Source organism: Nerophis lumbriciformis, linkage group LG02 (genome assembly GCF_033978685.3).
Source record: "Nerophis lumbriciformis linkage group LG02, RoL_Nlum_v2.1, whole genome shotgun sequence".
Taxonomy (NCBI): domain Eukaryota; kingdom Metazoa; phylum Chordata; class Actinopteri; order Syngnathiformes; family Syngnathidae; genus Nerophis; species Nerophis lumbriciformis.
In genome coordinates, this window is record NC_084549.2 from 57,632,629 (window position 1) to 57,647,736 (window position 15,108).

The 15,108-nt window shown below is 35.2% G+C and overlaps 1 protein-coding gene across 2 annotated transcripts in view; it reads left to right on the forward strand.

Moving 5' to 3' along the window:
* The window catches only part of camkmt (calmodulin-lysine N-methyltransferase), a 374,342-nt gene extending 359,669 nt beyond the window's left edge, over positions 1–14,673 (forward strand). For both annotated transcript variants that reach the window (XM_061970365.2, XM_061970447.2), the window contains one exon: positions 13,873–14,673. In XM_061970365.2, the coding sequence (XP_061826349.1) occupies positions 13,873–13,959 (87 nt within the window). In that variant the 3' untranslated portion in view covers positions 13,960–14,673. The remainder of the gene's footprint in view (positions 1–13,872) is intronic.
* The last annotated feature ends 435 nt before the right edge of the window (positions 14,674–15,108 follow it).

A 15,108-nucleotide genomic window follows, 5' to 3' on the forward strand; every position in this document is an offset into this window, starting at 1 on the left:
AAAATTCGGGAGGGTTGGCAAGTATGTCCTGATGGGTCGTGGTTGGGGCCTTGCATGGCAGCTCCCGCCATCAGTGTGTGAATGTGTGTGTGTGAATGGGTGAATGTGGAAATAGTGTCAAAGCGCTATACAAGTATAACCCATTTACAATATCTAACACACCGCCATCAGAAGGGTTCAGAAAAAGTTTTGTTCAGAGAATTTAAATGACCTTGTCCGTCCTCAGTGTAGCGACGCACAACTGCGTAGTTTCCCACCTGTGTATTCTTCTGCACACCAATAACTCGTTGATTCCGTGTGGGCAATATTGATCATTTGTGACCACGGAACGTCAAGCAAGGATGTTACTGCACTTCATCATTCTGAATATCCTGATGGTGTGTTTCCATTCTTTGCAAACTATCTCGCTACTCTGCAGTTTTGTAAAGCCACACTCACACACAGGAGGGACTGCAGTGTGTGTGTGTGTGTGTGTGTGTGTGTGTGTGTGTGTAGGCAGACAGGGCTAGCGCGTTATCCTCTTATCCCCACTGTTGTGGAATAGAGAGGCAAGCAGCTGGAGGGACTGCAAGCAGCCTGATAATGCCAGCGCTATTTTCTAACCCGCCATCTTAATCTTGTTACTCAAATGGTTGTGAAGAGAGTCATGAATTTTAATTTCTCACACACACACACACACACACACATATTATGTGTGTCTTTTGCACATGCATAAGCAGTATCCCCACTGCGTCCAACGCCGCCTTCCTCACCCACATCTTCCCTCCAAGCTCACCAAACTTCCTCCTTGCATCACTTCTTTATTTACCTAAGCCTCTCCCTGCATCCTTTGCTCTGTCGCGTACTATTTCACAAGTTTTCTTCTGTCCACTGCCAAATTTGCTTTCTTTTGATTTATCCCTGAAGGCAAAATACTTCATTCATTCTTGAAACGTGCAGTCATTTTCAGGAGGGGCATTTTGGGGGCTTTGGTGCCTTGAAAAAATAGGAATATCCTCATTGACTTTTTAGCCAAACATGTCAATTTTGGTGCTTTTTGGTCCGAAAATGATCTGATACTCTTAATAACCAGGTACTAAAATATTCTAGTACTGAAAAATCAAAATATCAAAATAATATTGTACTAAAATAACCAACTAACAAAATCATGTAGTCTTAGATTAATTTGGTATCAAAATAATCTGGTACTAAAATAACCAACTACCAAAATAATCAAGTACTAGATTAATTGGGTGTCAAAAGAATCTGGTACTAAAATAACCAACTAGCAAAATAATCTAGTACTAGATTTATTGGGTATCAAATAATCTGGTACTAAAATAACCAACTACCAAAATAGTCTAGTACTAGATTAATTGGGTATCAAAATAATATGGTACTAAAATAACCAACTACCAAAATAATCTAGTACTAGATTAATTGGGTAGCAAAATAATCTGGTACTAAAATATCCAACTACCAAAATAATCTAGTACTAGATTAATTGGGTATCAAAAGAATCTGGTGCTAAAATAACCAACTACCAAAAAAATCTAGTGCTAGATTAATTGGGTAGCAAAATAATGTGGTACTAAAATAACCAACTACCAAAATAATCTAGTACTATATTAATTGGGTTGCAAAATAATCTGGTACTAAAATAACCAACTACTAAAATAATGCAGTACTAGATTAATTGGGTGTCAAAAGAATCTGGTACTAAAATAACCAACTACTAAAATAATGCAGTACTAGATTAATTGGGTATCAAAAGAATCTGGTACTAAAATAACCAACTACCAAAATAATCTAGTACTAGATTAATTGGGTTGCAAAATAATCTGGTACTAAAATAACCAACTACCAAAATAATCTAGTACTAGATTAATTGGGTATCAAAAGAATCTGGTACTAAAATAACCAACTACCAAAAAAATCTAGTGCTAGATTAATTGGGTAGAAAAATAATGTGGTACTAAAATAACCAACTACCAAAATAATCTAGTACTAGATTAATTGGGTGTCAAAAGAATCTGGTACTAAAATAACCAACTACTAAAATAATGTAGTACTAGGTTAATTGGGTGTCAAAATATTCTGGTACTAAAATAACCAACTACCAAAATAATCTACTACTAGATTAATTGGGTAGCAAAATAATCTGGTACTAAAATAACCAACTACCAAAATAATCTAGTACTAGATTAATTGGGTGTCAAAAGAATATGGTACTAAAATAACTAACTACCAAAATAATCTAGTACTATATTAATTGGGTATCAAAAGAATCTGGTACTAAAATAACCAACTACCAAAATAATCTAGTACTAGATTAATTGGGTAGCAAAATAATCTGGTACTAAAATAACCAACTACCAAAATAATCTAGTACTAGATGAATTGGGTGTCAAAAGAATCTGGTACTAAAATAACCAACTACCAAAATAATCTAGTACTAGATTAATTGGGTATCAAAAGAATCTGATACTAAAATAACCAACTACCAAAAAAATGTAGTACTAGATTAATTGGGTAGCAAAATAATGTGGTACTAAAATAACCAACTACCAAAATAATCTAGTACTAGATTAATTGGGTGTCAAAAGAATCTGGTACTAAAATAACCAACTACTAAAATAATGTAGTACTAGATTAATTGGGTATCAAAAGAATCTGGTACTAAAATAACCAACTACCAAAATAATCTAGTACTAGATTAATTGGGTAGCAAAATAATCTGGTACTAAAATAACCAACTACCAAAATAATCTTGTACTAGATTAATTGGGTGTCAAAAGAATCTGGTACTAAAATAACTAATTACCAAAATAATCTACTACTAGATTAATTGGGTAGCAAAATAATCTGGTACTAAAATAACCAACTACCAAAATAATCTAGTACTAGATTAATTGGGTGTCAAAAGAATCTGGTACTAAAATAACCAACTACCAAAATAATCTACTACTAGATTAATTGGGTAGCAAAATAATCTGGTACTAAAATAACCAACTACCAAAATAATCTAGTACTAGATTAATTGGGTGTCAAAAGAATCTGGTGCTAAAATAACCAACTACCAAAATAATCTAGTACTAGATTAATTGGGTATCAAAAGAATCTGGTACTAAAATAACCAACTACCAAAAAAATCTAGTACTAGATTAATTGGGTAGCAAAATAATGTGGTGCTAAAATAACCAACTACCAAAATAATCTAGTTTTAGATTAATTGGGTGTCAAAAGAATCTGGTACTAAAATAACCAACTACCAAAATAATCTACTACTAGATTAATTGGGTAGCGAAATAATGTGGTACTAAAATAACCAACTACCAAAATAATCTAGTACTAGATTACTTGGGTGTCAAAAGAATCTGGTACTAAAGTAACCAACTACCAAAATAATCTAGTACTAGATTAATTGGGTATCAAGAGAATCTGGTACTAAAATAACCAACTATAATAGACTCGTACTAAAATACATGGGTCCCATAATAATCAGAAATTCAAATAATCTGATATTAAAATTTAAGTAAAATACTCAAATTACAATGTATCAAAATATTCTAACGCTTAAATAACAAGGTAAAATAACTATCTAATACTCAAAATTCCAAGTATCAAAATAATATGGTACTAAAATAACCAACTACCAAAAATAATCTAGTACTAGATTAATTGGGTATCTAAATAATCTGGTACTAAAATAACCAACTACCCAAATAATTTAGTTTTAGAGTAATTGGGTATCAAAAGAATCTGGCACTAAAATAACCAACAACCAAAATAACCTAGTACTCAAATAACCTGGTCCTAGAATAGTCTCGTACTAAAGTAAATGGGTGCCAACATAATCAGAAGGTCAAATAATCTGGTATTAAGATTTAAATAAAATACTCAAATAACAATGTATCAAAATATTCTAATGCTTATATAACCAGGTAATACAATGATCTAATTCTCAAAATTCCAATTATCAAAATTATATGGTACTAAAATAACCAACTACCAAAATAATCTAGTACTAGATTAATTGGGTATCAAAAGAATCTGGTACTAAAATAACCAAATACCAAAATAATTTAGTATTAGAGTAATTGGGTTTCAAAAGAATCCGGTACTAAAATAACCAACTACCCAAATAATCGTGTACTGAAATAACCAGGTCCTAGAATAGTCTCGTACTAAAATAAATGGGTCCCATAATAATCAGAAATTCGAATAATCTGATATTAAAATTTAAATAGAATACTCAAATTACAATGTATCAAAATATTCTAACACTTAAATAACCAGGTAAGATAACTATCTAATACTCAAAATTTCAAGTATCAAAATAATATGGTACTAAAATAACCAACTACCCGAAATAATCTAGGACTAGATTAATTGGGTATCAAAAGAATCTGGTACTAAAATAACCAACTACCAAAATAATTTAGTATTAGAGTAATTGGGTATCAAAAGAATTCGGCACTAAAATAACCAACAACCAAAATAACCTAGTACTCAAATAACCAGGTTCTAGAATAGTCTCGTACTAAAATAAATGGGTGCCAAAATAATCAGAAACTCAAATAATCTGGTATTAAAATTTAAATAAAATACTCAAATAACAATGTATCAAAATATTCTAATGCTTTTATAACCAGGTAATACAATGATCTAATACTCAAAATTCCAAGTATCAAAATAATATGGTACTAAAATAACCAACTACCAAAATAATCTAGTACTAGATTAAATGGGTATCAAAAGAATCTGGTACTAAAATAACCAAATACCAAAATAATTTAGTATTAGAGTAATTGGGTATCAAAAGAATCTGGTACTAAAATAACCAACTACCAAAATAATCGTGTACTGAAATAACCAGGTCCTAGAATAGTCTCATACTAAAATAAATGGGTCCCAAAATAATCAGAAACTCAAATAATCTGGTATTAAAATTTTAATAAAATACTCAAATAACAATGTATCAAAATCTTCTAACGCTTAAATAACCAGGTAAGATATCTATCTAATACTCAAAATTCCAAGTATCAAAATAATATGGTACTAAAATAACCAACTACCAAAAATAATCTAGTACTAGATTAATTGGGTATCAAAAGAATCTGGTACTAAAATAACCAACTATCAATATAATTTAGTATTAGAGTAATTGGGTATCAAAAGAATCTGGCACTAAAATAACCTACAACCAAAATAACCTAGTACTCAAATAACCAGGTCCTAGAATAGTCTCGTACTAAAATAAATGGGTCCCAAAATAATCAAAAACTCAAATAATCAGATATTAAAATAAATAAAAAAATACTCAAATAACAATGTATCAAAATGATCTATTACTCAAATAAGCAGGTATCAAAATAATATACTCTTCAAATAATCGGGTATCAAAATAATTTGTTACTAAAATAACCAGGTACCCAAGAAAAATAGTATGTAAATCACCAAGTATCAAATCATTCTAGTATTTAACTAACCACGTATCAAAATAAACTAGTATTTACAGAATCAGGTATCAAATAATCTGTTACTTAAATAACCAAGTATCCAACAAATCTTGTATTTAAATAACTAAATATCAAAATAAAATGGTATTTAAATAACCCAGCATCAAAATGATCTGGTACTCAAATCACCAGGTATCAAAATCATATGGTGCTCAAATAAATAGGTATCAAAATAGTATGGTATTCAATTAATCAGGTATCAAAATAAACTGTTGCTAAAAATAACCAAGAGTCAAAATAAACTGATATTTAAACAACCAGATATCAAAATATTCTAGTACTTAAACAACCAAGTATCAAAATAAACTGGTATTTAAATAACCAAGTATCAAAATAATCTGGTACTCAAATAGCCAGGTATCAAAATATTCTAGTACTTAAACAACCAAGTATTAAAATAGTCTGCTACCAAATAACCAGGTATCAAATTAATCTGGTACTCAAATAACCAGATATCAAAATAAAATGGTATTTAAATAACCAAGTATCAAAACAATCTGGTACTTAAATAACCAGGCATCAAAATATTATGGTATTTAAATAACCAGCCATGTATCAAAATAATCTGACAGTTAAATAACCAGTATCAAAATATTATTGTGCTCAAATAACTAGGTAACAAAATAATCTGCTACTCAAAAAAACAAATATTAAAACAACAATATGCGGAAAAACATTGTTTCCAAAGTAATGAGGTACCACAATACAGGTAATACAGGTAAAATTGTAAGTCTCGGTGTCTCGAAATAATTTGCTACTCAAATAAACAGATACCAAAAACAATTTGATACCAAAAATCCGGTACCATCAAAAATAAATTATATCCTTATTACTCGTTACCAGAGTAGTACAGAAATACTTAAATACCAAAATGTGTGGAGGCTAAATAATCGGGTTGTTAAATTACCTGTTTTGATATACCAAAATGGTCAAATACTTAATTATATAATAATAGGAACCAAAGTCAATGGGTTCCAAAATAATCTGGTACTGAAATATTTGGTTTCGAGAATAGCCCGGTACCTAAATGACCAGGTACCAAAATCAGATATATATATTGAAGTAACCTGGTTCAAGACACTGAAATAATTAAGTACCAAAATAATCTTGTACTAAAGTAACCTGGTTAAAGGCACTGAAATAATCAGGTATTGAAATAATCTAGTACTAAAGTATCCTTGTTCAAGGCACTGAAATAAATAAATGCCATAATAATCTGGTACTAAAGTAACCTGGTTCAAGGCACTGAAATATTTAAGTACCAAAATAATCTGGTACTAAAGTAACCTGGTTCAATGCACTGAAATAATTAAGTACCACAATAATCTGGTACTAAACTAGCCTAGTTCAAAGCGCTGAAATTATCAGGTAACGAAATAGTCCAGTATTAAGTAGCCTTGTTCAATGCACTTGAAATAATATGGTACCAAAATAATCTAGTATTTAAAGTAGCCTTGTTCAAGGCACTGAAATAATCAAGTACCAAAATAATCCTGTTCTGAAGTAGCCTGGTTCAAGGTACTGAAATAACCAGATACTAACATAACCATGTAACAAAAAGAATCATGTGCTAAAGTAGCCTTGTTGGAAGCACTGAAATAATCAGGTACCAAAATAATCTGGTACTAAAATAACCTGGTTCGAGGTACTATAATCAGGTACCCAAAATTACCATGTACCAAAATAATCTGGTACTTAAGTAGTTTTGTTCGAGATACTGAAATAATCAGAACTGAAATAGGTACCAAACCAATCTGTTACCAAATATTGAAATAACCTGTCACTGAACAAAATAGGTACCAAAATAACCACGACACCAAACCAATCTGTTACCAAATATTGAAATAACCTGTCACTGAAGAAAACAGGTACCAAAATAACCATGACCCCAAATAATCTGGTACTTTCAAGATACTGAAATAATTAGGACTGAAACTAAGTCCCAAACGAATCTAGTACCAAATATTGAAATAACCTGTCACCGAAGAAAACAGGTACCAAAATAACCATGTACCAAAATAATCTGGTACTTTTGAGATACTGAAGTAATCAGGACTGAAACTAAGTAGCAAACAAATCTCATACTAAATATTGAAATAACCTGTCACTGAAGAAAACAGGTACCAAAATAACCATGTACTAAAATAATCTGTTACTTTCGAGATACTGAAATAATCGGGACTGAAATTAAGTACCAAACGAATCTGGTACCAAATATTGAAATAACCTGTCACTGAAGAAAACAGGTACCAAAATAACCATGTACCAAAATAATCTGGTACTTTCGAGATACTGAAGTAATCAGGATTGAAACTAAGTACCAAACGAATCTGATACTAAATATTGAAATAACCTTTCACTGAAGAAAACAGGTACCGATATAACCATGTCCCCAAATAATCTGGTACTTTTGAGATACTGAAATAATCAGGATTGAAATTAAGTACCAAACAAATCTGGTACCAAATATTGAAATAACCTGTCACTGAAGAAAACAGGTACCAAAATAACCATGACCCAAAATAATCTGGTACTTTCGAGATACTGAAGTAATCAGGATTGAAACTAAGTACCAAACAAATATGTTACCAAACATTGAAATAACCTGTCACTGAAGAAAACAGGTACCAAAATAATCCTGTACTTTCGAGATACTGAAATAATCAGGACTGAAACTAAGTACCAAACGAATCTGGTACCTAATATTGAAATAACCTGTCACTGAAGAAAACAGGTACCGAAATAACCATGTCCCCAAATAATCTGTTACTTTCGAGATACTGAAATAATCAGGACTGAAATTAAGTACCAAACAAATCTGGTACCAAATATTGAAATAACCTGTCACTGAAGAAAACAGGTACCGAAATAACCATGTACCAAAATAATCTGGTACTTTCGAGATACAAAAATAATCAGGACTGAAACTAAGTACCGAACAAATCTGGTACCAAATATTGAAATAACCTGTCACTGAAGAAAACAGGTACCAAAATAATCTGGTACTTTCGAGATACTAAAATAATCCGGACTGAAACTAAGTACCAAACAAATCTGGCACCAAATATTGAAATAACCGTTCACTGAAGAAAACAGGTACCAAAATAACCATGACCCAAAATAATCTGGTACTTTCGAAATAGTGAAATAATCAGGAGTGAAACTAAGTACCAAACGAATCTGGTACTAAATATTGAAATAACCTGTCACTGAAGAAAACAGGTACCGAAATAACCGTGTACCAAAATAATCTGGTACTTTCGAGATACTGAAGTAATCAGGACTGAAACTAAGTACCAAACGAATATGTTACCAAACATTGAAATAACCTGTCACTGAAGAAAACAGGTACCAAAATAATCCTGTACTTTCGAGATACTGAAATAATCAGGACTGAAACTAAGTACCAAACCAATCTGGTACTAAATATTGAAATAACCTGTCACTGAAGAAAACAGGTACCGAAATAACCGTGTACCAAAATAATCTGGTACTTTCGAGATACTGAAGTATTTAAGACTGAAGCTAAGTACCAAACAAATCTGGTACCGAATATTGAAATAACTTTGTCATTACAGAGAACAGGTACCAAAATAACAATGTACCTTTAAATTCAGGTCGTGAAATAAGGTACAGTACCAGATGTAAACCTTTACCAAATTATTCCTATCAGATTTTAACACTTTTCCTTTGGGATAGCGACTAAAATAGTTTGGTACGCAAAGTGTAAGAAAGAACTCAACACTCTTCGTCTTTGTTCAATCTAAGGACACTGGCGCTACGTACGTCGTGGCACCAGCTATCGCCATCCTGCCTGGACGAGGGTGTGCCGTGCCGAAGCGGACTGAGGTGACCCCACCTGAACCAGACCACTGGGTAGCAACTTGTGTTGGCACCCTTCCCCTAATCTTCCACGCTCCATCCTCACCTTGGCCCACTTCCTCCCTGACGGAGACGGGGGTGGGGGGGCCACACAAGAGCGAGGCTGCTGGTGAAAGTGGCACTAAAAGAAATTACTTGCACCTTGGAATGAAAGCGAGAGAAAAGGGTGTGGGTGGTGGCTGGCGGGGGGGCAGGGGGTCGGGTTTGAGAGCCGATTTAGGCAGCCACCCATGAAGCTGATTAGGCAGCCTGCGATCAGGAGGAACAGCTTTGCTTGTTAAACTTTTCACCTCTGCCAGCTCTTCAGCCCCTCCCTCACCTTCTTTGTATTCTCCCTGCCTCCTTCCCTCCTCGCATCGCCTCCTTGCTCCTTCCTTACGCCTGGCAGCTTTTCAATGGCGCTCAACATGGCGGCTCGACGTAGCGCTCTTTTTTTGGAGGCAGCTGCCCCTCCACGCCCGGCAACCCCTTTGGGGCCTTCTCCTTCTTGTCATCGGGAGGGGTCACCGGTTCAACCACCGGCCGGCGCCTGGAGGGGAGATAACACGCATTAAGGACGATGGGGGACAAGGGGCGGGGCCACAAGGCGGCAGATTGGCATGAAGACGTTACCTGTAACGCTGGTTTATGTGCGTCTGTAACTTGAACCCTAACGAGACTATTGTGTACTTTATCCACCTTTTGCATATGCACTGTAACTCCGATGCCATATAAAGTACCAATGATTGTCACACACACACTAGGTGTGGCGAAATTATTCTCTGCATTTGACCCATCACCCTTGATCACCCCCTGGGAGGTGAGGGGAGCAGTGAGCAGCAGCGGTGGCCACGCCCGGGAATCATTTTTGGTGATTTAACCCCCAATTCCAACCCTTGATGCTGAGTGTCAAGCAGGGAGGTAATGGTATGAGGGGCCGTTAGGGACATTATTCAGAATTCTGAAATGCTCTCACATAGTGTGTATAAGAGTGTTTCAGTAGTGTATGTGAGAGAAAAACATTTCAGTTTTTAATGTGAGAGCATTTCAGTAGTGTATGTAAGAGGTAATTCTGAATAATGTCCCTAACGGCCCCTCATATAATGGGTCCCATTTTTATAGACTTTGGTATGACTCGGCCGGGGGTTTGAACTCACGACCTACCGATCTCAGGGCGGACACTATTTCATGTACAACGAGGTAATATTAAGGAGTAGGACAGTGGGATGCAAACATTAGCAACGCTAGCATGGCTATGTTAGCTACGATGCTAGCAAAACACTTACATTTTACAGCAAAGTCATTAGGTTAGTCCAGGGGTCCCCAAACTTTTTGACTCGGGGGGCCGCATTGAGTTAAAAAAATTGGGGGGCCGGGCTGTATATATATATATATATATATATATATATATATATATATATATATATATATATATATATATATATATATATACAAACCCGTTTCCATTTGAGTTGGGAAATTGTGTTAGATGTAAATATAAACGGAATACAATGATTTGCAAATCCTTTTCAACCCATATTCAGTTGAATGCACTACAAAGACAACATATTTGATGTTCAAACTCATAAACTTTATTAATAAATGAACAATAGTGTCACAGTGGCTTACACTTGCATCGCATCTCATAAGCTTGACAACACACTGTGTCCAATATTTTCACAAAGATAAAATAAGTCATATTTTTGGTTCATTTATTAGTTAAAACAAATTTACATTATTGCAATCAGTTGATAAAACATTGTCCTTTACAATTATAAAAGCTTTTTACAAAAATCTACTACTCTGCTTGCATGTCAGCAGACTGGGGTAGATCCTGCTGAAATCTTATGTATTAAATGAATAGAGAATCCTTTTGAATCGGGAAAAAAAAAAAATCGTTTTTTTTTTTTGTTTTGTTTTGTTTTTTTGGGTTTTTTTCGTTTTAAAATTGAAAAAAAAAATCGATTTTGAATCGAATCGTGACCCCAAGAATCGATTTTCAATCGAATCGTGGGACACCCAAAGATTCACAGCCTTTATATATATATATATATATATATATATATATATATATATATATATATATATATATATATATATATATGGTAACACTTTAGTATGGGGAGCATATTCACCATTAATTAGTTGCTTATTAACATGCAAATTAGTAACATTGGCTCCTAATTAGTCATTGTTAAGTACTTATTAATGTGTTATTTTGCATGGCCCTATTATACAACCAGTAAGCCATTAACTAAGAGTCTTCCCTTATATGTTCCCCTAGTGTCCAAATAACTCTAAATTAAGTCTTAGTTACTTAGAATATGTTACAATTTCGGTTCCGTACGTACCTCGGTTCAGAGGTCACGGTTCGGTTCATTTTTGGTACAGTAAGAAAACAACAAAATATAAATTTTTTGGTTATTTATTTACCAAATTTGTAAACAACTGCTTTATCCTTTTAACATTGGGAACACTATAATAATTCTGCGCACGTTAATCAACATTAAACTGCCTCAACTTGTTGCTCAGATTAAATAAAATGACAAAACTTTTCTTCTACATATAAAAAGTGCAACATTAAACAGTTTCAAGTCAACTCATCATGCTCAATTTATTACAGCATTTGGGAAGCCTGTAGTTGATTTTTATTATGTAAATGTTATATTTGTATCAACATGTGATGGCAGGGACCCTGCCATTCAAAACTAGGCTGCTACATTACTAATGATTAATGTAACTATAGCTGAAAAAATAGTACAATAGCAATAGGAGAGACTACACACACACACGCACACACACGCACACACACACACACACACCGCAAAATGAGCTAACGTTACGCTAAAAGCTAATTAGCCTTCACCTCAAGCCAGGACTGCGAGCGAGCTGAGCTGGAGTTTAAGTTTCTAGAAGGTCAACGGGCTCATAGTGATGTTACTAGTAGTTGACTGGGAGATGTTTATTATAATTTGGGGAGAGTACGGTGCCTTATGCTCACCTGCTACACACCTATCTGCTCGACGCTGAAGCGCTGACTACATGCGCTCTGAATACGCACTGCTGATTGGCTGTTACCGCTCTGAAGAGGGCGGTGTGATGTTCATGTTTTGTCAATAGTCAGTGTTTTACTGTTCTGTCAGAATAATTGTATCTAAGTTATCACAAAACTTTGTGTTGCCATGAGTTCCCGGCGAGAAGACACAAGCTGTCTTTGATCCTACCAAGAAGAAGGCTTGTTAAAGTCCACTGTGTAGGATGGGAAGCAACATGAAGGTGTTCTGTTTCTTTGATGTATTATTATCCACAGAAATATTTTGTCTTGACCCAAGAACTACAAATTGGAGAGAAAGCAGGACCAGACTCCCCTCAAGGCGACCTTTTCTTTGAACTGTTTTGTGGCCAAAGGCAGCACCTGTTTACGACCCCCGTCCCTTAGAAACAGCTGTTGCCATGTAATCAGGGAAAGTCCAAATAAAAGAGCAGGCGTACAATCTTTCGTCAGAGCGTGGTGAGACTGTGCAAAGAGTGCAGTCCAGACGTCTCTCCTCAATTGAGCCAAATTTAAGTCTGCCTCCGTTTAATTCCTTTCTTCTTGTCTTGTTTAATAGATGTCATCAGTGTTTGAACCTGACATGTTTATAGAAAAATGTAAAATTCCATTACGTTTTTTAAGACGGTCTGTCATAACGTTTTTAGCATTCAATCAGACATTATTGTGAGTTATTGTATTAGTGTTCCTAAAAATAGATATTTCGTCAGAGCGTGGTGCGACTGTGCAAAGAGTACAGTCCAGACTTCTCTCCTCAATTGAGCCAAATTTAATTCTGCCTCCGTTTAATTCCTTGCTTCTTGTCTTGTTTAATAGATGTCCTCAGTGTTTGAACCTGACATGTTCATAGAAAAATGTAAAATTCCATTCCGTTTTTTAAGACGGTCTGTCATAACCTTTTTAGCATTCAATCAGACATTATTGTGAGTTCTTGTATTAGTGTTCCTAAAAATAGATATTTCGTCAGAGCGTGGTGAGACTGTGCAAAGAGTGCAGTCCAGACGTCTCTCCTCAATTGAGCCAAATTTAATTCTGTCTCCGTTTAATTCCTTGCTTCTTGTCTTGTTTAATAGATGTCCTCAGTGTTTGAACCTGACATGTTCATAGAAAAATGTAAAATTCCATTCCGTTTTTTAAGACGGTCTGTCATAACGTTTTTAGCATTCAATCAGACATTATTATGAGTTCTTGTATTAGTGTTCCTAAAAATAGATATACCGGCCCCCAGACACATATTTTTTCTCTAAATTTGCCCAGGCCTGCTCCAGGGACACATATTACTTTTAAGAACGTCGGTAAAATAGTCGTTTTTTTGCATCTAAACCTTTAAACTTGGTCAGCCTATTTTAAAAGTGTGAGACTATAAGTTAAAGCCACATTCATTGCAACATTGTGATTTCTGCCAAGGAACAGCCTCAAATGTTTGAAGTAAAAGCACGTCTCTTGTGTTGTGTCCAGATGCTGCAGGAAGGCAAAGAAGCGTACGACGAGAACATCCACTACCCTCTGCTCATCACGCTGACCAAAGCACCGAAAGGGCAGTAAAAAGAAAACAAAAAAAAAGACTTCAAGTATGACCTCCTCTGCTGTGCACATGGTGGTAGTGATCGCGGCGGTGGCGTCTTTTCAACACTGTGATCCCTTAGTGGTCAGCGCACGTCACCACACTCGCACTCTGTCAGCAGTGTCTTTTTAAGCCCGACAACATTTCATAATTATATTGTTTTTCCAGAGTTTGTATGTACTTTGGGGAGTTTGTACTTTGACGTGACGTCTCCATGGAAACACTGCCTTTTGGCCTCAGCGCTAGTTTGGTTTCGCCCTCAGTGTTGTGCCTTATATGTCGCAAAACGCCTCACCGCTATGACAAATGTGGCGTGGTATGTCGCGTATATCTTGACACATACAGATAGGCCAGTGGTTCTCAAGACCTTTTTTCACCAAGTACCGCCTCAGAAAACACTTGGATCTCCAAGTACCACCAAAATGACCAACATTAGAGTACGGTAGCGTTGTAGGGCCAAGTATTCATTAAAAACACGGCAGAGGTTTTATTTAAGAAATATACTCCGTAGTTTTCGGCCGTGAGTGATTCTTTGGCGTACCACTAGATGGAGCCCGAGTACCACCAACACAGTTTAAGAACCACTGTGATAGATTAATCATAGTTAATCCCGTTTTAATTGAACTATAAGCCGTTTGCTAACATTAGCTCCCTAGTTTGAGATTTACTGGGATAGATTGATAAATAAACATTCACTTCGGGGGGGGGGGGGGGGGGTAAAAAATTCTGTACTCGAGAAAAACCTAACTGTGAGCAAGTTCTAAACAGCCTGTTGGTGGGAGTGAGAGGCATTAGCATATATCTTGACACATACAGATAGATAAATAAATACATATTTTTTTTCAGGGGGGGGGGGTGAAAAATTCTGCCATGTTTCAAACAGCCCATTTAATACAGTCTTTCTTAAATAGTGATATGTGTGAGGGGGCGTGAGAGGCAATAGCGTGTATCTTGACACATACAGATAGATAGATAATACACATTCACTTCAGGAGGGGGCGTGATAGTGTGTGTGTGTGGGGGCGGGGGCCGTGAGAGGCAATAGCGTATGTTTTGACACAGAGATATAGATACATAAATCACTTTGAAGGGGGGGCGTGAGAGGCAATAGTGCGTATCTTGACAAATAC